The sequence below is a fragment of the Xenopus laevis genome, chromosome 4L, assembly GCF_017654675.1.
Source record: "Xenopus laevis strain J_2021 chromosome 4L, Xenopus_laevis_v10.1, whole genome shotgun sequence".
In the NCBI taxonomy this organism is placed as follows: domain Eukaryota; kingdom Metazoa; phylum Chordata; class Amphibia; order Anura; family Pipidae; genus Xenopus; species Xenopus laevis.
Window position 1 is genome coordinate 147333096 of NC_054377.1, and position 24091 is coordinate 147357186.

A 24091-nucleotide genomic window follows, 5' to 3' on the forward strand; every position below is an offset into this window, starting at 1 on the left:
GCTTCCAAAAAAGTGAAAAATCTTTCTTTATTTTTCTTTTCTTTATTATGGGTGATAGGCTGAAAAAGATCGAAAATTTTTATGGGGCTCCCCTCCTCCCCCCTACATTTCCTAACTCATGGCACCTTAACTATACAGTGGGCACATGTGTAGGGCAAAATAAAAATTTTATTTGATGTTTTTTAAGGTTTCCCAGGCTTGTGTAGTGCTGCTACGAATACTTCCATTGAAATTTGAATTGCAAATTAACCATCGCTAGCGTAACTTCGCTTTGCTTGGCGAATCAGCGCTAGCGCAACTTCGCAACCTTACGCTACCCCTGAGCGCAACTTCAGATTTTAGTGAATTTGCGTAGCGCTGGTGAAAATACGCCTGGCGAAGTGCGGCGAAGCGGATGCCAGCGCAACTACGAATCTTAGTGAATAGGCTCTTGACCCAGAGAAAACACAACGTTTCAGACCTGCATAGGTCTTTTTTCTTGACAGTTGGGTGTCAGATATTCATTGACTGTTAGATCCAATATATCTTATAGGGGGGGCTTCTTTTCCTAGCAGATGTTTTTAACTGATTCCAGTAAAAACAAAATCTAACAAAATAACTGCCTTTTGCAGTTCTGCATGTAGAGAGACATGGGGCCCATTTACTTAGCTCGAGTGAAGGAATAGAATAAAAAAAAACTTAGAATTTCGACCATCGCTACTTCGACCATCGAATTGGCTACTTCGACCTTTGATTTCGAATCGAATGATTCGAACTAAAAATCGTTTGACCATTCGATAGTGGAAGTACTGTCTCTTTAAAAAAAACTTCGACCCCCTAGTTCACCACCTAAAACCTACCGAGGTGCCATGTTAGCCTATGGGGAAGGTCCCCATAGGCTTTGTAACAATTTTTAGGTAGAAGAAAAATCGTTCGATCGATGGATTAAAATCCTTCGAATTGAACGATTTTTCGTTCGATCTAACTATTTGCGGTAAATCCTTTGACTTCGATATTTGAAGTCGAAGGATTTACATTCGACAGTCGAAAAAAAAGGAGCCCCCCTATAAGATATATTGGATCTAACTGTCAGTGAATATCTGACACCCATCTGCTGCATGAAGAGAGAATGAAGAGAAACAGATGCTGAGAGAGTGATAGTGAACATTGATTATTTCTGAAACGGCACAGAATTTTTGATTGATTATATTTAGAAATATTCTTATTTCAGTATGCTGCTTATATTAAATGTATTGTTGCGTTAGTTCCCCTTTAAAGAACCACTGGCGCCCAAGTTATTTGAAAGATGACGTTCTGTGTGTGAAGTTAGTGTGGTTAACCCGTCCTCCAACAGTGAGGAAAGAGTCCATGTAACACGTGCTCTACTGGCAGTTGCAGGGAGTTCCTACTGCCTGAAGCCAGTCTGGGTGAGATCCATTGCCATTATTATGTAAATAATAACTGTCGATATGTATGAACATTCATATTGTCAGGAAATGTTCCCCTATTTATTGTTTTTTTCCTTGTATTTAGAGTGAAAAGATGTGAACTTTTTTCACAATGTGAAAAAGGATTTATGACTTTTTAACCTAATTTGGTTTTGACTCTTTTGGCCCGTTGGGTTTTTTCTCCATCTTTTGATAAATCTACCCTGGTATGTGTTTCAAAATTCTCAAAATGTGACATTTTGGCAAAATGTTGCCTAATGCATTGCAGTCAATTGACTTTTTTTTCACCACATTTTTATACTGCCAAATGCACAGAGCGTTTTCTCATGCCAAATGTGTTGGATTCAATAGGCATTCCTTCTCCATGCCTTGTACATTACGGGGCACATTTACTCAGTTCGAGTGAAGTAATAGAATAAAAAAAACGTTGAATTTCGAATTTTTTCTTTGGGTACTTCGACCATCGAATTGGCTACTTCGACCTTCGACTAAAACTTAGAATTGAACTAAAAATCGTTTGATTATTCGATAGTCAAAGTACTGTCTTTAAAAAAAACTTCGGCCCCCTACTTCACCATCTAAAAACTACCGAACCTTAATGTTAGCCTATAGGGAAGGTCCCCCATAGGCTTTGCAAGCTTTTTTTGGTCGAAGAAAAATCGTTTGATCGATGGATTTACCTTTGGCAGTCAAATATCGAGGGTTAATTAACCCTCGATATTCGACCATATAAAAAATATGTAAATCTACTTTTATTAAAGTTCGAGTTGTTTTTTCCACGAAAATTCGACTTTTCGAGTTGTATTTTTTTGGTCAAAACTAACATATTTGGGTTAAAAAAAATCGATCAAGTTTTAAAAAACAAAAAACACACTTGAATGATCTAGATTTATTACTAGAATCTGAAAATACAGCACCTAAAACCTGTCCAGTTTCAGTAGAAGTCAATGCCGTGGTCCCTTGAATCATTTGAAGATGTTAACAACCTGTTTTTTGTCCATAAACTCGAATCGAGAACTCTATTTGATCGATTCAAATTTTTGGATTATTGGACTCGAACTTGCAGAATCTGTTTTTTTCCATTCAAGTTTTTTCTTAAATAATATAACATTTGAGTTTCGAGGTCATTCGAGTCCAGGTGCGAGGTATAAAAAAAAAACTCTAAAACTCGACCTTTGATAAATAACCCCCTAAATTTCTGAGCATTCCCCCATTTACCTTATGCAACAAAATTATATAATACTTAAATTCATTTTTTGTTTACATCAAAAACCATACTTTATTTTAGGTATCGCAATACAATTTACATATTAAATAACACTATAATATAATGATTTTATATAGTTTTAGAGTGAACAAAAGCAAAATAATTCAAAGTTACAAAAATTATATATTTATATATTATATATATATATATATATATAAAAAGGGAACATGTTTTTGAGATGGGTCACTGGTAAAAACAGCCATCAATTGTGTATTCCTATTGCACCAATGATTAACAAAAACGAAATATCCAATTTCTACAATCACTGACCCAGAATTAAATGTGTTGAATTCAACCAGAATGAAACTTGTTTTTTTTGGTGACTATTCAGTGTTCACATATCGACCACGAAAAGGTTATTGGCGGGATAATATGGAAATTAAACTAGAAAAAAAAGAAACGTTATATGAAAATATAAAATTCTATGATTTATATACCATAGATACAAAGTTCTCAGAAGAAGCTTATCAAAGCGAGAAAATATTTACAGATCGAATTATTTTTGTATTCTGCCGCGTATGAAGGGAAATGGAAAGACATGGAGGCTTAGCAAGGAATGACCTGACAAAACAGAGGCGTTACAACCCCAAATGTTGGAGAGATCTGACATTTTACAAAATTCAATATCTCCTGAGCTGGAGAGCGTTTTAAACTTTTTTGTATAATAATGCTTTTTACATTTTTTCCTTATACATTTTTTCCTTAAATTATAAATATTATAAAATGCGCCTCTATCCAAATATGTAACAAAAACACTTGATAGTTCAACAGCGAGGACAAAAACTGTGATTTCGTTTTGCTTCAATATTAGCAGTATTTGGGAAAATTGGACAATGCTCTCAATGTTCTCTTCCACAGCAAAATATCAGTTTACGAAAATGCAAAAAGATTACCCACATACTTAAATTACAGTTTGATAACAAAATGAAACAAAAAAAAAATCTGTTACACATTATCCTTTACAATGTTTGAAAATAGAAAAACCATTCATGGGCAAGGTTTGGAAGAAAATATCGCAGATTGTGAAAACAAAATCAGTTTAATGCGCGTTTTTAACAATTCTTATGTCTTTGGTAGATTTCAGTAAATGAAGAGCAATTTTCACCCTGTTTATGAAATGCTTTAAAACTCTGAATTCAAATTTATCAAAGGCTGCTAACCATAGGATCGGAAATTTAGTTGCTTCACCATTTGTGTGTCCATGTTTCAAAACCATATTTTGGACACGTAATGGTTGTGATCAAAATAAGATGTAATTAAATGTAATGAAAGGGGTCAGCTCATGTTTAGGGGGTTATTTGTTAAGGTTCAGGTTGTGTTTTCCATGAAAATTTGAGTTTGAAGTAATTTTTTTGGTCAAAACTCCCATTTTTTGTGTTAAAAAATCTAATTTTTGGAAAAAAAATTGATTTTTTAGAGATTTATTATTCCCCGACCCTGGAAATAGCTTGAATGTGAAAATACACCATCTAAAACCTGTTGCGGTCATGTAGGAGTCAATGGCAGAAGTCCCTTGAACCATTTGAAGAGGTTAGCCTGCATGATGTCAGAGTTTTTTCAAAGGGTTTTGCTCGAAAACTCAATCAATTTCAAGGATTCGAGTCTTTTTTTTTGCTGAAAACTTGATAATACAAGCTTTCAGGTTTCACAACAATAGAGTTTTTTTCCATTTAAGTTTTTTTCTTAAATAAGAAAGCAGTTGTGAGTTCATTTGACCTTTGATAAATAACCCCCTAAATGTTTTTCAAAAACAGCAGTATAAATTTCAATTTCTTAACATCAGATTGTAATAAGTGACACCAATGGTCTTATTTATATATATAAAAAAAAAAATCGAACCTGTGAAGTTTTAGAGTTTTTTCTAGTTTAAAAAAAAAAAACTTAATTTTTTTAATTATTAAAAATCTGAATATAAAAAAAAACTATTGAATACAATCGTAGAAAAAACGTACCTTAAATTTGTGAGTTTACAAGGTAAAAAAAAAACTTGAATTTGTGAGTTTACAAGTTTAAATTTAAAAAAATGGCTTGAATTTTGCCTGGGACAACTCCCACTGATGTCTTCATGAACTCGCAAGTCTTTAAATGCTTATGTTTTATATTAAAGTTTTTTTGTGTTTAATAAAATACCAAACATTTGAGTTTTTAAAAATATAATTTCAATTTGTGAGTTTTTGCGCAAAAATTTCAGTTTGAACCTTGCTAAATCACTTCCCAACTATTGTAAAGACATTCTGGACTCACCAGCGCATATGCCAAGAATGGTACATGGGAAAATTCCATATTTTATTTTGAAAAAAAAAAAAAGATTTTCCTCAATCTGTATCAACAGAAGGCAAACTAATTACACTCTGCAGATAAAATAGGTGCTTGGTACATTTTTATGCTTTAAATTTACTGTACACGAATGCTGACAATTTGGCATCTAATTCATCACACTGTGCCAAAGCACCTGCAAGCATTACATTCTAAACAGAAACAAAAACATTATAGAGACTTTTTTTTTAAGGGATTATTTGTTATTACTATGTACACAGAAAATGCATTGCTTGGTTTTCTACCGTATATACTCGAGTATAAGCCGTCCCGAGTATAAGCTGAGGTACCTAATTTTTCCTCCAAAAACTGGGAAAGCTTATTGACTCGAGTATAAGCCTAGGGTGAGAAATGCAGCAGCTTCTGGTAAGTTTCAATCAAAAAATTGAGGGTTTCTGCTCCCATTTGAGATGCCAGCGTCTCGGTTTTGGACGCCGGCAAATATTCTTGGAGATTATTCTTGGACGCCGGCGCCCAACTATTCTTGGGCGCCGGTGACCGTTTTTGTGCTTGACCCGAGTATAAGCCGAGGAAGAGTTTTTCAGCATATTTTGGGGGCTAAAAAACTCGGCTTATACTCGAGTATATATGGTACTTGTTTATTTTTTTATCTAAAAAATTAGATAAACGGAAGATTATAGAGATGATTCGTTTCGGTCAGATTACTGTAAATTATTGTACTCTACATATACTTTAACTAAAGAAAGTTTCTTTCCTGTAGATACCAAATCACTAATTTTTTTCCCTGCATGAATAAGAAAGACATTCATCAACCACCAAAGCTGAACTGAATATAAAGGAGAAGATTATCAAGGGTCGAATTTTGAAGTTAAAAATACTTCGAAATTCGACCATCGAATTAAAATACTTCGACTTCGAATATCTGAAGATCTAAAATCTAAATGAACATGTATGTTGTCCCATTACATGGAAAAGCTGACCTTTATTGCTATTGGGGTTTGGGGGGTTGAGTAAAACCCTGTGTCACCACCAGATATCTAAATATAAAAAATAACATTTGTAGGACAGCACGGGTTTCTGTTGGCAGAAGACCACTCAACAACAGACAAACTCTTCCCACCAGCTGTTGGAATTGAATGAGCAATATACAGAGCAATGTCACATTGGAGACACTGGCTGACCGGCAGTTTTCTTTTTGGGTTTACTGTCCTTTTAAAAATGTTGCACATGCATTTTCTTTTCTCTAAAATATCGGGGAAGGGCTTGGTCTTGTGCATACAGCAGAGTTCCAAGCCTGGGGGTGCTGAGCCCTACCCAAATGCCACCGTCATTCGTCCACCGCACCAGAGGACTTGATTATCAGTGAATTGTCAAAAGTATTTATAGATCTCTGGATAATTATTAAAGAATTTTGTTAAGAATTCTGACATTGTATTGACCCCAGCCAACCAAGAAATAGGCATTCATTATGCAACCATTTATATATATAATATTTAATTAAAGCTTATCTTCAAACCTTTTTCAAAAAGTATAATGGCATGTGGTTTATGCACAGAATGTTATTTTACATATATATATGAGGACGGCTAGAGTTGTAGCCGAAACGTCGGATCAATAAATCACAGCCTTTGCGGCTTTTTTTGAAGTCCAGTGAGTGCGGTTTTTTGTTACAATATATTACTATTTGTTTGCCAGCACCTGGGCAGTTACTGACAGGGAAGGTGTGCACCTCTTTGGACTTTTTATATATATATATATATATATATATATATATATATATATATATATATATATATATATATATATATATATATATATATATATATATATAATGGTATAGGATCCTTTATTCGGAAACCTGTTATCCAGAAAGCTCTGAACAGGATAGCAGGAAGGCCATCACCCAAGCAAATAATCCCACTTTTTTTTTTTATTTTCCCAACAAATTTCCTTTTTCTGTGTAATAATAAAACAGTAGTGGAAAGTTATGGCAAGGCCTCTTATCTGTGAAAACCCAGGTCTAGTGATGTGTGGGCCGACCCTATACCCGCGGGTTGGGGGTCGACCTCGCAGTGCTCCCTGCCACCTTCAAATGCCGGCATCCAACTTCCGGGTTCCTGTTTTATACTCTCGCGTCTGCTCGCCCCGCCCCTTTTGTGATGTCATCGGCGGGTTGACGTGGGTCTATAAAAGGACCCCCAGAAGCGGGTGAGCGCGGGTCGGTGCAGGCCGGGTTAGGGTTGTGTGCGGGTCAGGGAAACCCTGACCCGCACATCACTACCCAGGTCGTAAGCATTCTAGATAATCAATCCCATATATGTATTTTAGAATATATTTTTATTATCTGAGCCTTTCACAACAGGATTTGGCCAAATCCAAGAGTCTGCATTGAAACCTTGTGATTAAGGGGATCAAAATTTTCCCTGTGCATATGCAAATTACTATTCAGATTCAGTTTTGGCTTTATCACAAAGATTCGGAGTTTGGCCACCTATCAAAACTATGGATTCGGTGCATCACTTGTAGAACAATAACCGTATTAAAACTCAGGAGTCACAGGAGGCGGTGCTTCCTCTATAGTCACACAGAGCTGGACATCCCTTCGAGGTAGAATACCGTTATTTTTCATCAGTTCGCATTTTTTGAAATGAATATAATTTAAGGCGATTACTGTGGGTTTAACATAAGCAGTTCCCAACTGCAATAGGGAGGGCTACAAAATATGTTCAGTTCAGAGTAGAATATAGAACAAACTAGCATACATACATACCTGGGGCCAAAATAAAATAGGAAAGTAATTGGATAGGATATAGTCATTCAGAATGTCATTAAATAATTGACATCATAACACACCACGAAGGGGTTACATTTTAAAGGAAATGTACCTATTTTTTAATAAACTATTTTTTTCCAAAGACTTTATAATGGTATATTTTCCTTAGCAGTTTATGTTGTCCATATATTTTCCCTTAACAGTCGGTAAATTCTAGAATAATAAGCTGTGTGCACAGAACCTTTTCCCCCGGGAGCCGCCATATTGTTTCCCCTTGAGTAGGAGTAAAGCTTATTGATTGCATGGAACATTGGTTCTTGGCATTTTTGAATTTATCAGTAGGAATCAGAGCTGCAATGTTGTGGCAAAGACTTTCTCCATAGATTGGGATAGAATGGGACGACAATATTTATTTATGACCACCAAGGGAATTTGGGTGTCAATGGAGAATATGGCAGCCTCCATTTATAGATAGAGTTGCACTGTGCATGTAGATACAGTTCCGTAACAGTACTATTATCATACTCTACTGACAATGTTGGTCAACTTTTTACATTTTACAATTAATATCAAGGGCCAAATTAGAATAAAATGTCATACAAAGAAGTATATGGGGCCATTTAGCAAACTGGGAGCCATTAAAATCCACTGGAGGGCCATAACTGGCCCCCAGTCCTGCAGACCTGATCCATGAGAAACAATATGGCCGCTTTCTTGCCATATGTATAAATAGATATATACAAAGAAAATGTATGATGCAATAGAACATTATAATGCAATACTGTTATTCAGTTAATCCTTCTGTCTCTTCTTTCTTTCATTAATATGTATAATGATTTTTGACAATATTTCCAAATTTTTCAGTGGTACAAACAGGAAAGTCACGCAAAGTAGTAACAAGTAGGGCAGTTCTGAGCCACGGCCCAAACCACAGACCTCAGAATTCTATTTTTCTATTTGCTAAATAGATCAGCCGGAGACACTGATAAACAGTATCATACAAACCTGTTCCGTATTTAAAAGAAAAACGGGTTTTCGCCTGACTGATGTTACTTGAAACAACAATGAAAAAAAAAAAAATCAAGTTTTAAAATTTGAGAAAAAAATATATTTTCAGTTGTGATAAGACATTAGAAGCAACTCATAACGAGGCAGGGGTAAAAGCATAACAAAATTGTGCATAATTAACAATAACGCAGAAATAATTTGCGATGACGACCAATCAGGACAGGATATGTTACAACATGAGTTCATAGTCTGTAAATGGAATGCCATTATACACTGGACAGTTCTGATGCAAATCAATGGCGTTTATATACAGAGAGTAAGAATATGCATGTCGGGGGGGGGGATGGGATATGGAATATATATTCACTGGTAATTTCCAAAAAATTGCAGATGGTATATTAAGTGGGAAAAAAAGAGCAAACAAAAGAAAATATATAAAATCGGATTAAAATTATTCATTTTTTAAAAAAGTTTTTGTTTGCCCTTTAAGCTTAGTTACCACAAAGAAAATGCCGAGTTACCTAAGAGAGACAAGCGCTGACCGTATTCCTGATTTCCGGGAAACGCCACCCGTAGGGCTCGTTTTGGGTGTTAGAAAAAATTCTAGGCAGTTAACACTGATCAAATAGTGCAAAACTAGGTAACTTTGCTTTTCACTGTGTGAATTAAACAGAGGTGCAAATGTTCAGTAGGATACCATTAAGACATAAAATGGCAAAAAATAAATATCAAAATTTTTTTTTTTTTTTTTATCAGTGTAGAAAAGTAATTGGGTTATTGTATAACCTATAGTCTGGCAAAAACAACAAAAAAAGGCCTCATAAAGTCCACTCGATCTTACGACGGTTTACAAATGCAGTGCCTTTTTTTCCTCTTAAAGGGTTCATTTAAACAAGAGATTCCATGCTTTGGGAGGGGTCTGATTCGTCGCTTATTAAAACAGCGCCGTTTCTGTCCAAAGCCATGTTGGCGGTTCCATTTTCTTTCGTGCTGATCAAGCTGAGCATCGCCTTATAGAGAAACTGATAGTGTTCCTGTGGACAGGAGAGAAATGTCAATGTCTTGGAGCAACCAACTGACTTGTCAATGAAGAATTTTAAAGGAATCTAAGAACTTGCATATGTTCTATTTTTGAATGTTTTTATTTTTTGGGAATTTCAACAGTTATCTTGTCATTAGGACTTATTTCACCTAGGCCACCAGGCAGGAGTTTGGAAGTAAGAATGGAATATCAATAGGTGGAAAATGTTAGCAATTAAAATAATAATAACATGATTCATATTATTATTATTATTATTTTAGAAGAGGAGAAAGAAAAGGAAGAAGAAGGAGGAGGGACAGGAAGAAGAGGGAGGAGGAAGAAGAGGAAGGAGGAGGAAGTAAAAGAAAGAGGAGGAAGAAGTAGAGGAAGACGAAAAGGAAGAAGAGGAAAGAAGGAAGAAGTAGAGGCTGAAGAGGAAGATAAAAAGGAAGAAGAGGAAAGAGGAGGAAGAAGTAGAGGCTGAAGAAGAGTAGGAAGAAGAGGGAGGAGGGGCAAGAAAAGGACTGTAGTATTTAAAAAATAGTTGAACAAAGTTGAGCTGTTGTCCTGTATACAATCAAAAGGAAATTGGATCATGAGGCTGACAAGGGCAATATTTATTGCATCTGAGTAGTTCAACCACAAATTCAGATTCAAAATATGCCACTGGCACTTCAAATACAGCCCCCATAGGCCCAATAAAAAGAGACCAGTATTGCTCTGCCCCCCAAAGTGAATGGTGGAGCCCAACCTGAAGAGTTGTTGTCCTTGAAATTCTTAGAAACCCAATGGGAACTCCAGTTAGGGATTTACTGCCTCATATACAGAAGGTTGATAGAACATTATTTTTTATAAAGCTGTAACCAGGCCAAGTTTTGGACCATAAAGGGGACCATTTCCCACTGTTCTATGGGAAATGGGCTGAGCAGACTTGTTATATTCCCTAGCTCTGGGGTGGATAGAAAGACTTATTAAAAGTCAGCAGACTCCACTTTTTAATCAAAGAGACGTTTTGATTAAAAGAAGACAAATGTCTGAAAGAACAAAAGCAGTGATTGGCAGTGGGAATACCAAATCCAGATTTTCTATCTCGTCCTTGCAGTTTGTTTGGAGGCTACTGGATTTGTTCCTGCAGGTGGTCATTAATCCAACAATGAATGATATATCAAGGCATTAAGTCACTGGCTATTGTCTCTCTCTTGGCAACTTACAATATCTGTGAATACACCCGGTCTCATAAGATTTATCATCTTGGCCACTTGGTAAACATCAACAGCATTTTCATTCTCCATCTGCTGGGACAGAGTGGCTAAACCACAGAGCGTTCCAGCTGAAACAGCTCCAAACCTGAAATTCAAGCAAAACTGAGTGTAAACATCCTCGGAGCAGATAGTACTGTGCCTAGGAACAACTGCTTAGTGGAACATCAAATGCAGAATATTTCAAACAGAATTTTTAATACATATCATATACCCTCTAATTATTATGCACAATTTATTTTTTAATTCCATACACGCAAAGTATGACAGTGATACTGTGCAATGACATACATTCTCTGCATATTACTTTATGTACATATGAGTGGGAGCTACCTTTGTGCTTGCCTTAGCTGATGAATTCTTGAGTTTGATGCGGACCATCAAAATATGCAATGCCAACGTCAACTACCTTGCAATGCTAACGTAGTGTAATGGTCATAGCCATTGGTCTCCGGAGCAGCAGAGTTGCATCCACTGGAGTGATAAATGGTATTTCACCATTTGGCAGACACCAAGAGAAAAGGAGGAATAATGATCTGGGGCTAATTCATGTTTTGGTCTAGGGGCCGCTGATTCCACCGAAACCTTAAGGCAATAGCATACAATGTCTTTCATGACCAATCCTTGCTTCCTTCTTCAGCACAATATTGCCCCCTTTTACAAAAGTGAGGTCCATTCAGAATGGTTTTGTTGACAGAAGAACTTGACTGGCCTGCAAAGCTTTGATCTCAACCATGAACACCTGCGGAATGAACTGTAAATTCTACTGCAAGCCAGAACTAATCCCCCAACATCGGTGCCCAACCTCACTAATGCTCTTGTGGCTGGATGGAAGCAAATCCCACCAGCAACGTTCCAACATCTATTGGGATCCTTCCCAGAAGAGTAGAGCATCACCTTTATATTTATCCCCTTGGTTTGGAAATTAAACGTTCACACAGTGTCTGAAAACTTTTGGCTATATAGTGTATATAGGCAGGTTAACTGGCTCCTGTTTACATTGACCCTAGTGGAGTGGTTGTGTGAATGTTATAGGGACCTTAGCTCCACTAAGAAAGGGACTGCAATGAATGAACGATCTCTATAATGTAATGCAAAAACATCTCACTGTTATATAAATATACAGAAAATTAATGTTCTGTGCCCACTGTCTCCAAATACATCAGAACAGGACTGTCCAACAGGAGGCTGAGGGATAGATACAGAGCTTTAATTTATTTTTAAGGGCCCCACTAAGTATTTTCTGGTCCACAATATCCAGAGTTTCATTAAATTGGAGTGAGTGAAAATGATGAAGCTCTGTATGAATATAATGAACAACGTCCATCAGCGACATGGTTTCCCATCTCTATCTCATCAGGAAACATCTTCTTCTAAGACTCTGACTATTAGCAATTAGCCCACTTCCCAAAATTCTACAGGACCGGCCACATCTAATCAGTGACCCTGACTCTGCTCACAGATCTTTTCTTTTTTTTTTTTTTTAACGGCTCATTTAGATCTTTTGTCCTGTTTGATACTGAGGAAATTGCCAGTGAATGGTAACACGCGGCTAATGAGGTTGAGGGCATCATTAGCGGTACTTTGTCCGGGCTGTTTAAGAAACCGCCTCTCGAGGGGCTTCAGAGACACGACTCTGAAGAGACTACAAAGGAGAATCAGATAGTATCAGCGCTGATATGAAATAATCAAATAAACATTCGGTACCAATTTTAATGAACAATGCTTTCAAAGGCAGCAAAAAGCATGGGAAGTGTCTAGACTGTTTCAGGCTTGTGAGAAGCATATTTATCAGCCATTTTTCCTTTTCATCCTTAAATTGGTAAACCTCAGAAAGAAAGGACTACAGCTCATGTCTCCAAACTGCCGAGAACTAATTAGGGATGCAGTTCTTTCTCCTTGGATCACCCATAATCCACAATGATCTTGCTCCTCTCAAACTACAAGTGCTACCCGGTCAAACCATATGTTGACATTTGAAATGTTGTAGATGACCAAAATATGATCATTAATGATCATCTAATACCTATTTCAGTTTCAGTATCAGTATAGTCATTGATAGTACAGATATAGGATCTCCTGTGAATGACCCTACACCCCCATATCTGATCATAAATAGCACTGCATGGTTGATGGCTGCCATGTCTGGCCATGCCACTGGAGTTGATCTTTTAGCAGGAGAAGACAGGCTTCCTGGAGTAGGGACATCATTGGGTGTCTGGTCTGTGCTATTAGGTAGGGGAGCCACTACAGGGAACCTATTATAAAATGCCCTTATTTCACCTTTTCTCAAAATTACATTTTTGTTAGCAATTTTTTTTGGTGGGGTCTTGTTCAAAAATGTATTTTTTATGTGCACAAGAAATCCAATACCTTGATGATATATACAGTACTTGACATTATTAACTAAGCCTGCAAATAATTTAGGAATTTGAAATCCTCCAAACTTTGCTTGAACTTTTCTTGCATTTAATAAGCATTATTATTTTTTTTTAGCACTTCAGATGAATTTTCGAAGCGTGTCTAGTCATTATAAAACTAATGGGCCCTGCTCAGACTTGCAGGGAATACATAAGATTCCCATTTGTCCAACGTAAGAACATGGAATTTGCATGCAAATGGCCCGGATAATTTTTAAATTTAAGATGCTCTCAGTCTGGCGACATATGGCTGAAGGGCTAATCACTCGCGCGTTTTTAGAGGAGGATTTGATCACCTCCAACGACAAACAAATTAAGGGCACAAATCATGAAACAGACGCTGTAGGAGCTGGGCATTTCCAAATTCATATTTCTTAAACTAATTTGTGGACGGAATTATCGGTAGGCTGTAAATTCCAAACTTGCAGGCTTCGCTGCGGTGACGGAGATTAAGTTCCATTTTTGGCTACATTGACTTAAATAACAATTAAAAGGGGGAATGCGGTTAATGTGCATTAAGATTACAAAATAAATTCCAATGTCTATGGTAAATAAAGCAGAAGAGTTTTTCTGTTAACTTAATAATCACTGGAAACCAGCAGCGAAATAAACCACACCACCCCGGTAGAAAAATTGGAGGGGCCCAGTATCATTATCTCTCCCGCTCTGCTGGTTGCACCCCCCTCCCCCACCTAATGCTCACAAAGGCACAAGCGCATTCATTTAAAGGAGAAGAGCGGCGGGGAGAGGGGATTTTAATACTATAGAGGAAGCCGACTCTGCTTTCTCTATAGTTACGCCCCTGCTGAAAACACAGAAAGATCAATTCCTGCCACCCAGACTTCTTATTGTGTTTCCAATCTCTGGTGGTGATACTTTATGGATGTCAAGGTCTAATTTAGACCTTTGCATTAGGAAGCACTTTGAAATGGCACCACCATGAAATGAGCAGCTCATGACCAAGCCAAATGTCTAAAGTTTCTCCTTCTGTAGTAAGGACCCCCCCTATAGACCCAACCATCTGGACATCAACTTTTAGAAAGTGAGTATGCCTGGCTAGTTCCAACTCAAGTTTTAGAGACTCCAACGCAAGTTTTAGAGACTCCTCGAGACAGAAAACATTCTTTAAGGTTACTTACTCATCGTGCACAATAGTGGGTCCATCTCTTGTCAGGGCCTCTTCCTTAATCACATTGATCAGTTCAAACACATTGCTGATTGGAGCATCCGGATTGGGCCACTTGGGGCACTGAAAGTGACGAACTTCTAACACATAATCATCCTAATGAAAGAGCAGGAGACTCTGGGTTACAAACACACACTCTCTGAGCAGCAAGACTGTTAATGTGCTCTTAGTGTTTATGGCAGCCATACAACAGGAGGCCATAGACAGCCTTATGTCAGAAGCAGATGAGATAACCTTTATTTATAAAACAACCATGTAATATTCATGGAAGCCACTGAAGATCAAGAAGAGCAAGCTTTTGGGTGCTGTCTTAAATCTTGGAGCTACAGCTGAATGGCTGATATGTTTTCATTTGTCTGTAAACTCGGGACAAGAGGAGGCCCTGACCTCTAAAAGGCACAAATTGGTCCAAAGAGTAAACAGGGGGTTGCTTCTTCTCAAGGCTGTATTTTGGTCCACCCTAGGCACCGGACCTCTTCACACCCATCAGCGCATGTGCAAATGACAGAGACAGAAGTGATGTCACAATATACCATGCATGCTTGTGACATCACCCCCTCACTACCTCCCACCTCTGCAGCTGGATTCTATGGGAATATGGCGTCAGGAGAAGAGTTTTTTTTATTTTGGGGCAAAAAATGTATTTACCATATAGGCATCCCTAGGCACACGAGTGCCTGCTTCTTCTTTTTCCTCTTATCGGCATTGTTGTTATTGATACTCATATTACTCACCCCCAGAATATTTAACCCCTTTTCCAGCCCTTTATTTATAATGGAATAAAGGAATACAGCTACTTTTGCATTCACCTTAGCTAAGACCACAGTGCAGGGACGTTGCAGGGCTGACTCTTAGCCAGAAGCGTTTAAGCCTTGATTTATCATGAAGTGAAAACATCCCCAAGTGAAAAGGCTTTTACTTAAATCATACCTTGTTCTACTGAGGCGACCAATCACAGTGCCTATAAATATGCTGGATAATATAGGGGAGCTTGGGGGCTGGACAACTGGCTGGTGCCCAACAGATCACTAATCTTTCCCATACATATTTCTTAAACAAAAAGTCCCACCAACAAGGTGACAGCTCTGCTCTAGAGAATAACCAATTAGGGTGCTAGCTCTTCTCTCTGCTTGATTAATCTGGGCCTAAAGAAACACCAATGTCAAAATAAGAATGTACCCCCTGCTGTAAATAAGGATATTAGAAGTCACTGAGGGGTTGTTCTGTGACCATATAAAGGCACAAGGCTGCAGGCTGAGTTATACAGGGAACTCTGAGTATCACTCATGTATTATAAGGGATAATGTACCCCCTACTGTAAATGATAAGGATATTAGAAGTCACTGAGGGGTTGTTCTGTGACCATATAAAGGCACAAGGCTGCAGGCTGAGTTATACAGGGAACTCTGAGTATCACTCATGTATTATAAGGGATAATGTACCCCCTACTGTAAATGATAAGGATATTAGAAGTCACTGGGGGGTTCTGTGACCATATAAAGGTACAAGGCTGAAGATTTCCATCAGAAGTATTTAGATAGATGCACAATAAATATCCAGCAATTTGCTGTTTGCTCACCTGCGTCGCTTCAAGGATAAAGTCGTGAATGATAATTTGCTCTTCGTTGGACAGACACAGCCTGTCCTTGCTGATAAGGGTAACGGTGAAGGCCTCACAGTTCATGGATTCTTCTCGACTTGGCCAGTAAACAAATTCATCTTCAGCCTGTCCAACACATTCCAGATAGGAAAAAAATTAATATAATTAGTCACCTACAGATATGTCCTGCTTTATGGCAGCTGAGATTCTAGCTATCTGTATAACAGAACATTCTGTCCCAGTGGCTGCACAGATCCTATCTGATCCCCATTGTAAGCAGCAGTCCTGTCCTGCTTTATGGCAGCTGAGATTCTAGCTATCTGTATAACAGAACATTCTGTCCCAGTGACTGCACAGATCCTATCTGATCCCCATTGTAAGCAGCAGTCCTGTCCTGCTTTATGGCAGCTGAGATTCCTATGATAAATAGAGGCATATTATGGAATGAGTGCGTTTAAACACTTCTGTTTTAAAGCCATTTTATTAAATCACTGCTCATTTTGACTTCTTGTAAATAAGCAGCGTAAAACTCAATTTCCAGCACAAACCCCTCGTTAATTAGGACGCTTGCCCTTTTCCGTTCTAGAAAAATAACTAAATTTAATTACAAAACAGCACGTTTAACATTACTCTTTCCCTTTTCCTTAAGTTTAACTCCGTATCTTCACCACATGAGCCGTTATTAATGAGTTTGGACTCCGGAAAACAAAATCACACTCCTTGACCGATAACATTAAGAAATACATTTGACAGATGTTTCCTTTCTGGGTAATTTAGCCTTCATTAAATACATTATGAAAGGGAGAATCAGACTGTATGATGAGGGACATGTTCATTTATTTAAGTGGGTCTGTAGCCAACAACACTCTACCACCTTCACAGAAGATTGGGGGGGGGGGGGAACAAAGCAAGAGGGAAATATACTTATACATTAGACAAACAAAAATTTCTAAATTAGAAACAGCCAAGTGTTTTGCCTCTTCTGCATGAAATAATGGTCTTCCCTATATAACAATACATGGCTATTCCCAGCAGAGTAACTATTGTGTACGGGCCCCCCTGAAAAAAAATTCTTTGGCACAGACCAGGGTACAGAGATCCCTACCCAGTAGGGTTGCCACCTGTCTGGATTTCACCTGTAAAGCCCGGTTTTCGGGTGGGCTGTCTGCAGCGCCGGATTCGCTGGGCGGGCGCCCCTAGGTCGTGCGCTCGGCGCGGTCCTAGCACCCGCCTGCACTATCACACGCTGTCGCAAAAGCGCTAGCGTGCGAGCGCCGGAGCACTGGGGAGCACAGGCTCCCCACAGAGCGGCTGGGCGGCATGCCGCCCCCAAAAATGTGCCGCCCTAGGCCCGGGCCTATGTGGCCTAGCCACAAATCCGGGCCTGGCTGTACGGGTCAAAACTGCCTGCCTAGTTTTCCTAATTTGGAAGACCAGGCAGCAGGGCCGGTCTTACCAACTGCGGGGCCCAATTGGAGCAACTTTGGCGGGGCCCCCAAATGTAAAGAGCCAGTAACATTTTCTAGTAGACAATGTATGATGATCTAAATTACAGAAAGATCCGATATCTGGAAAACCACAGGTCCCAAACATTCTGGATATTTTAAATTCTCTGTATTTTTCCTAAAACTACTCAATATTTCTCATTGTTTTCTGTCAATGTGAACACTTATTCAGATGACAGTTTACTTTTAAAGTTAGAAAGGTATCAACAATAAACTGCATGAAAAACAACAGTGAGCATAATGCATATTTTAACTTATGACATCAAATTATATATATTTACAGTCATATGAAAAAGTTTGGGAACCCCTCTAAGCCTGCATAATAATTTACTCCAGCTTCAACAAAAAAGATAACAGTGGTGTGTCTTTCATTTCCCAGGAACATCTGAGTACTGGGGGGTTTTCTGAACAAAGAGTTTTAGTGAAGCAGTATTCAGTTGTATGAAATTAAATGAAATGTGAAACACTGGCTGTGCAAAAATTTGGGTACCCTTGTAATTTTGCTAATTTGAATGCATGTAACTGCTCAATACTGATTACTGGCAACACCAAATTGGTTGGATTATTTTTAATTTTTCTGTGTAATAATAAAACAGTCGCTTGTACTTGATCCCAGCTAAGATATAATTAATCCTTATTGGAAACAAAACCAGCCTATTGGGTTTATTTAATGTTTACATGATTTTTTAGTGGACCTAAGATATAAAGATCCAAATTACAAAAAGATCCATTATCCGGAAAACCCCAGGTCCCGAGCATTCTGAATAACTGGTCCCATACCGGTACTTTGCATTTTAGAGCTGAAATGCGCTGTGTATGCCTGCATCTGGACCAACCCGAAGGTTTTGGGAACAGGTAAGGAGGCTGATGCCAGAGTCAGAACTGATCAGCCACCTGGAATTTGTAACTTACAATCATTACCACTAATACTGTGTATGTATTGTATTTATTGTACCACTAATACACACAAAGGTGCTGTACTGGGAACCTTTGACCATGACAGTTGCAAACAAGGATGGCAATGCTGGGATTGGAATGCTTTGTTGTAACGGACTAGAAAACAAAATACCATTTACCGGTACTGTAAAAGAAAAGCATATTGCAAGTTACGGAAAGCCATGTATACAACACAAGGCAACATATATGCTATGGAGCTGCAAAATAACTTCTGACATCATGTGGTATACAGTATATATTACTTTTATAACTATTATTATTCTCTACAAAAGAATTGAGTTATAGCCATAACACCACTATGCACGACTTATATTGGGAATAATGCACACTTATTGTAAAACATAAGCAGATCCATGATGATCAAGTGCATTTACACAGGTCATAGACACCTAATATCCTTATAACTTAAAGCAATGGTACTTTATTTTTCTGATATAGGTTTCTAGTTTCAATAAGTCAGGTCCCACTAGTGACATTATAAAGCAACAATTAAAGGAAAAGGAAAGTCATAAATCAATGGGGGTGCCAAAAACATGCTCCATCTCATGTGTCTGGTATGGTGACATGGGTACAGGCAACAAAGTGATGGATTGGCTCCATTAACTCATGCATTGCCATGTGGTGGAGTAAAAGCTTGTATGTAAGGGCCCTTAAACGGTTAAGCTTTGCTTATGGTACATTAAGGTGGCAGATGTAACATTCAATTGCTGTAAGGTTTTCATATTGTCTATAATGTCTAAAATGAAGTCTTTTAAAGGGGTTGTTCACCTTTAAATGAACTTTTAGTATACTATAGAGATCAATATTCCGAGACAATTTGCAATTGGTTTTTATTTTCTGTTATTTGTGATTTTTGAGTTATTTAGCTTTTTATTCAGCAGCTCTCCAGTTTGCTGATTCAGCAATCTGGTTGCTAGGGTCCAAACTACCCTAGCAACCATGAGATGACATAAGAGACTGGAATATGAATAGGTAATAGGGCCTAAATAAAAAGATGAGTAAAAAAAATAGCAATAATAATACAGCCTTTAGATGGGGTCAGTGACCCCCATTTGAAAGCTGAAAAGTCAGAAAAAGAAGGCAAATGATTAAAAAACTATAAAAAAAAGAAAACATAAAGACCAATTGAAAAGTTGCTTAGAAATGGCTATTTAATAACATACTAAAAGTTAACTTGAAGGTGAACCACCCCGTTTACTACACAGGGACATATTTAAGCATACAATAAATACTCCATATAATGGAGTGATTATCTCTTATAAAGACATAGTGGGGAAGGCAGACGTGCACTAAGGGCCACAAGAGGAAGCATGGAGCACTTCTGACTGTGCTCTGCAGTTTGTGTCAGATAAAAAAAATTGCCTGGCAGCAGTTTAAAAGTCAGAATAAAAGAGAGGAGAGAATATGAAAGCAAGGCTTAGCAATTAGGGAAATAGAGAGCCCTAAAACAGTCTGGTTATTTTTTAGTTGCTAGGGGCAGTGAACCCAACAACCAGATAACTTGCAGTCTGGAACTAGGCAGATGAAGAAAGGTATACAATTAAAAACAAAACATACTTAATTAGATTGGAGGAAGCTCAAAATCAGCTCCAGGAGCGGAGTCTGACACCTGTTGAGAGACTCGGAGTCGGAGCTGTTCCTGCAGACTGCAGTCTGTTGTGCATTCGGCACAGCGGGTGGGAAGGGGTGGTTCGGCAACTGTCCCACGTCAGTGACATCGCGCTGGCGACGTTGCGTCGGCGCACAACTTCGCGTCAGCGATGTCGCGCTCGGGCCGTACAATTTAAAAAATAAACGGGGGCATACTGTGTTCCAGTCGGGGTGCGGGGCCCCCATTGGCGCGGGGCCCAATTGCGCCCAATCGGCCCAAGGCCGGCCCTGCCAGGCAGGATTCCCTAACATCGATGCGGCAATTGGCCATTCCCAACTGCCATGTCATAGCTCTGCCCACGACCCGCCTACCCAACGTCACTGTCCTGCCCACAACATCATTGTCCCGCCCAAGTGATGTCATTGGCCCTTCCCCCACCTGGAGCTCCCTGAGGGTAAAAGTGGCAACCCTACTACCCAGCCCCTGAAGCCCACTCCCAACCTCCCACCCGTCAACTCCAGGCCCTGACCTGACTGTGATTGGCTATTTGGTAGACCCTATGTGGACTGGCAGCCTACAGGAGACTCTGTTTGGCAGTACATCTGTTTTTTATACAACCAAAACTTGCCTCCAAGCCTGGAATTCAAAAATAAGCACCTGCTTTGAGGCCACTGGGAGCAACATCCAAGGGGTTGGTGAGTATCATGTTTCTCAAGAGCTACTGGTTGGGGATCACTGCTCTAGAGTTACCGCACTGGCCATTTGGCCTCAAAGCTGGGCCTCATTGGACACCTACACCTAGTATTTGGACTCTTGGAGAACCTTAAAGGCAAGATTCAACTCCTGATCTAACTTATATTCACTTTACTCTGTATATCCCTGCAGGTGGCACTTGCACAACTCCCTGCCAGCTGTGCTGAGTCTATGGGGCCTGGCTCTGCTACAATGAGCATTTCATAACAACTCTGCAGTTTATTTGGTATGGAAACCAGTAACTGTGAAGAGCAAGAGCCAAGGCATGGTTTGTATGTGTCTCCATTTTCAATTGGATATTCAATTCTGAGAATTGGGGAGAATGTCCATTTTCTCTCATACATAAACCTGAGATCAGGGGCGTAACTACAGAGGAAGCAGACCCTGCGGCTGCAGGGGGGGGGAGGTATAGGGTCACCACAAGGCCCTACAGTTTCAAGTCAAGTAGATTTATTTATTATCTATGCTGCATATAGAACATAATGAGACGAAATTATCAATAAATATTGGTAAAACAGGTCAACCTCTAGACATTTTGGGGGCCTGAAAAATAACTTGCTGTGGGGCCCAGTCATATCTTGTTATGTCACTGCCTGAAAGTCCAGCCTGAAGGTCAGTTAGTGAGGGACTTGGGGTAGATATTTAATTGCTGCCCTAGATATTCTTGGAACCATGGTTGAATAACAGATACACATTCTGTTCCAATTTCATGAGCTAAGAGGACTGTGACGACCGGCAAGGGGTGTTCTGGCCAAATGTCGGAAAGCAAAGGGGGCTTAAACTGGAAAAAATTTACTGTTCTAGAATATAATTTAGACAAGCTTACTGACTGGCATCAGTAAAATCAAATCACACAACCGCTACTTGAAAGCCCTCCAGCTGTATCTGGTCCCATAAATGGCCACATGTTGTCTAACTTCCCCTTTAATAAACTGCCTGTTTTTGACACTTAAAGGAGAAGGAAAGCTACAGAGGCATTTTATTGCAAGCTAGAATACCATATTTATTCTGTAGAATGTTTTACCATACCTGAGTAAAAAGCTCTAGAAGCTCTCTGTTTGTTTAGGATAGCAGCTGCCATATTAGCTTGGTGTGACATCAATTCCTGTCTGAATCTTTCCCTGCTCACTCATAGCTCTGGGCTCAGATTACAGCAGGGAGGAGAGAGAGAGAGCGAGAGAGAGAGAGAGAGAGAGAGAGAGAGAGAGAGAGAAGAGGAGCAAACTGAGCATGCTCAAGCCCTAGCCCTGGAGGTTTAAGCTGAAAACAGGAAGTCTGATACAGAAGCCCATGAGTACACAATAGAAGGAAAGAAATGTGGTGTTTCTTTTGACAGAGGACTCAGAGCAGCATTACTTTGAGGGGTTACTGGTGTATTTATATAGACCTTTCTGATAAAGCTTACTTAGTTTTAGCCTTTCCTTCTCCTTTAATGCGGTTTAGAAGAAATGATCTACCCTGAAATACATCTGAGTTTCTGGAATGAATTCTTCTGATATCTGAACATGTACTTTTTTTTTAATACAGGAAAAAAATTCTCTTCATTTCAAAGTTTACAATATTATTGGCGCCAATCTGTCCTGGTAATGGCAGTAACAAGCATTTTGTCTTGACAGGTCTCGGCAGCAAAAAATGCATTTTTGGGTTGAAATATTTGCCAGACTCTATTAGGCAGCTCTCTGTGTTATTGACTCGGAATGGAATTCATGACAAATATTTTAAGCGCGGCAAAGAGTGCGCGTCCCAATAAATAGGAACCCGGCAACGGCTTTAAGTGGCGGCGCTGCAATCTGCAGCTTATTGGAATTAAATAATGTTCTTTTCTTGAAATCAAAAGGTATCAATAAGCCAAACAAAAATGTAGAGTTTTTAGCAGTGTCCTAGAGCTGCCGTACATTATGTGCCAGGAAACCATTACCATCCTAGAGAATATGGAGTAAGGAATTATACGTATATTGTGCTATTCTCTGTTTGAAGAAACAATATGGCACCTCCTCCCATATGTATAAATACAAATATACAGAGAAGGAATGTTCTGGGCACACAATAAGCTATACCCTCATACTGTACTGTCTAAGGGAATCAATATGGCACCTTCTCCCATATGTATAAATACAAATATACAGAGAAGGAATGTTCTGGGCACACAATAAGCTATACCCTCATACTGTACTGTCTAAGGGAATCAATATGGCACCTCCTCCTCCCATATGCATAAATACAAATATACAGAGAAGGAATGTTCTGGGCACACAATAAGCTATACCCTCATACTGTACTGTCTAAGGGAATCAATATGGCACCTCCTCCTCCCATATGTATAAATACAAATATACAGAGAAGGAATGTTCTGGGCACACAATAAGCTATACCCTCATACTGTACTGTCTAAGGGAATCAATATGGCACCTCCTCCTCCCATATGTATAAATACAAATATACAGAGAAGGAATGTTCTGGGCACACAATAAGCTATACCCTCATACTGTACTGTCTAAGGGAATCAATATGGCGCCTCCTCCCATATGTATAAATACAAATATACAGAGAAGGAATGTTCTGGGCACACAATAAGCTATACCCTCATACTGTACTGTCTAAGGGAATCAATATGGCACCTCCCTCCTCCCATATGTATAAATACAAATATACAGAGAAGGAATGTTCTGGGCACACAATAAGCTATACCCTCATACTGTACTGTCTAAGGGAATCAATATGGCACCTCCTCCTCCCATATGTATAAATACAAATATACAGAGAAGGAATGTTCTGGGCACACAATAAGCTATACCCTCATACTGTACTGTCTAAGGGAATCAATATGGCACCTCCTCCTCCCATATGTATAAATACAAATATACAGAGAAGGAATGTTCTGGGCACACAATAAGCTATACCCTCATACTGTACTGTCTAAGGGAATCAATATGGCACCTCCTCCTCCCATATGTATAATACAAATATACAGAGAAGGAATGTTCTGGGCACACAATAAGCTATACCCTCATACTGTACTGTCTAAGGGAATCAATATGGCACCTCCT

General features: G+C 38.9%; 1 protein-coding gene across 2 annotated transcripts in view; it reads right to left on the reverse strand.

Moving 5' to 3' along the window:
- Window positions 1-8824: 8824 nt before the first annotated feature.
- Window positions 8825-24091, reverse strand: part of ptprg.L (protein tyrosine phosphatase, receptor type G L homeolog) — a 335758-nt gene continuing 320491 nt past the window's right edge. For both annotated transcript variants that reach the window (XM_041590932.1, XM_041590933.1), the window contains 4 exons: window positions 16218-16364; window positions 14592-14734; window positions 10985-11120; window positions 8825-9786 (listed from right to left, as the gene is read on the reverse strand). In XM_041590932.1, the coding sequence (XP_041446866.1) occupies window positions 9640-9786; window positions 10985-11120; window positions 14592-14734; window positions 16218-16364 (573 nt within the window). In that variant the 3' untranslated portion in view covers window positions 8825-9639. The remainder of the gene's footprint in view (window positions 9787-10984; window positions 11121-14591; window positions 14735-16217; window positions 16365-24091) is intronic.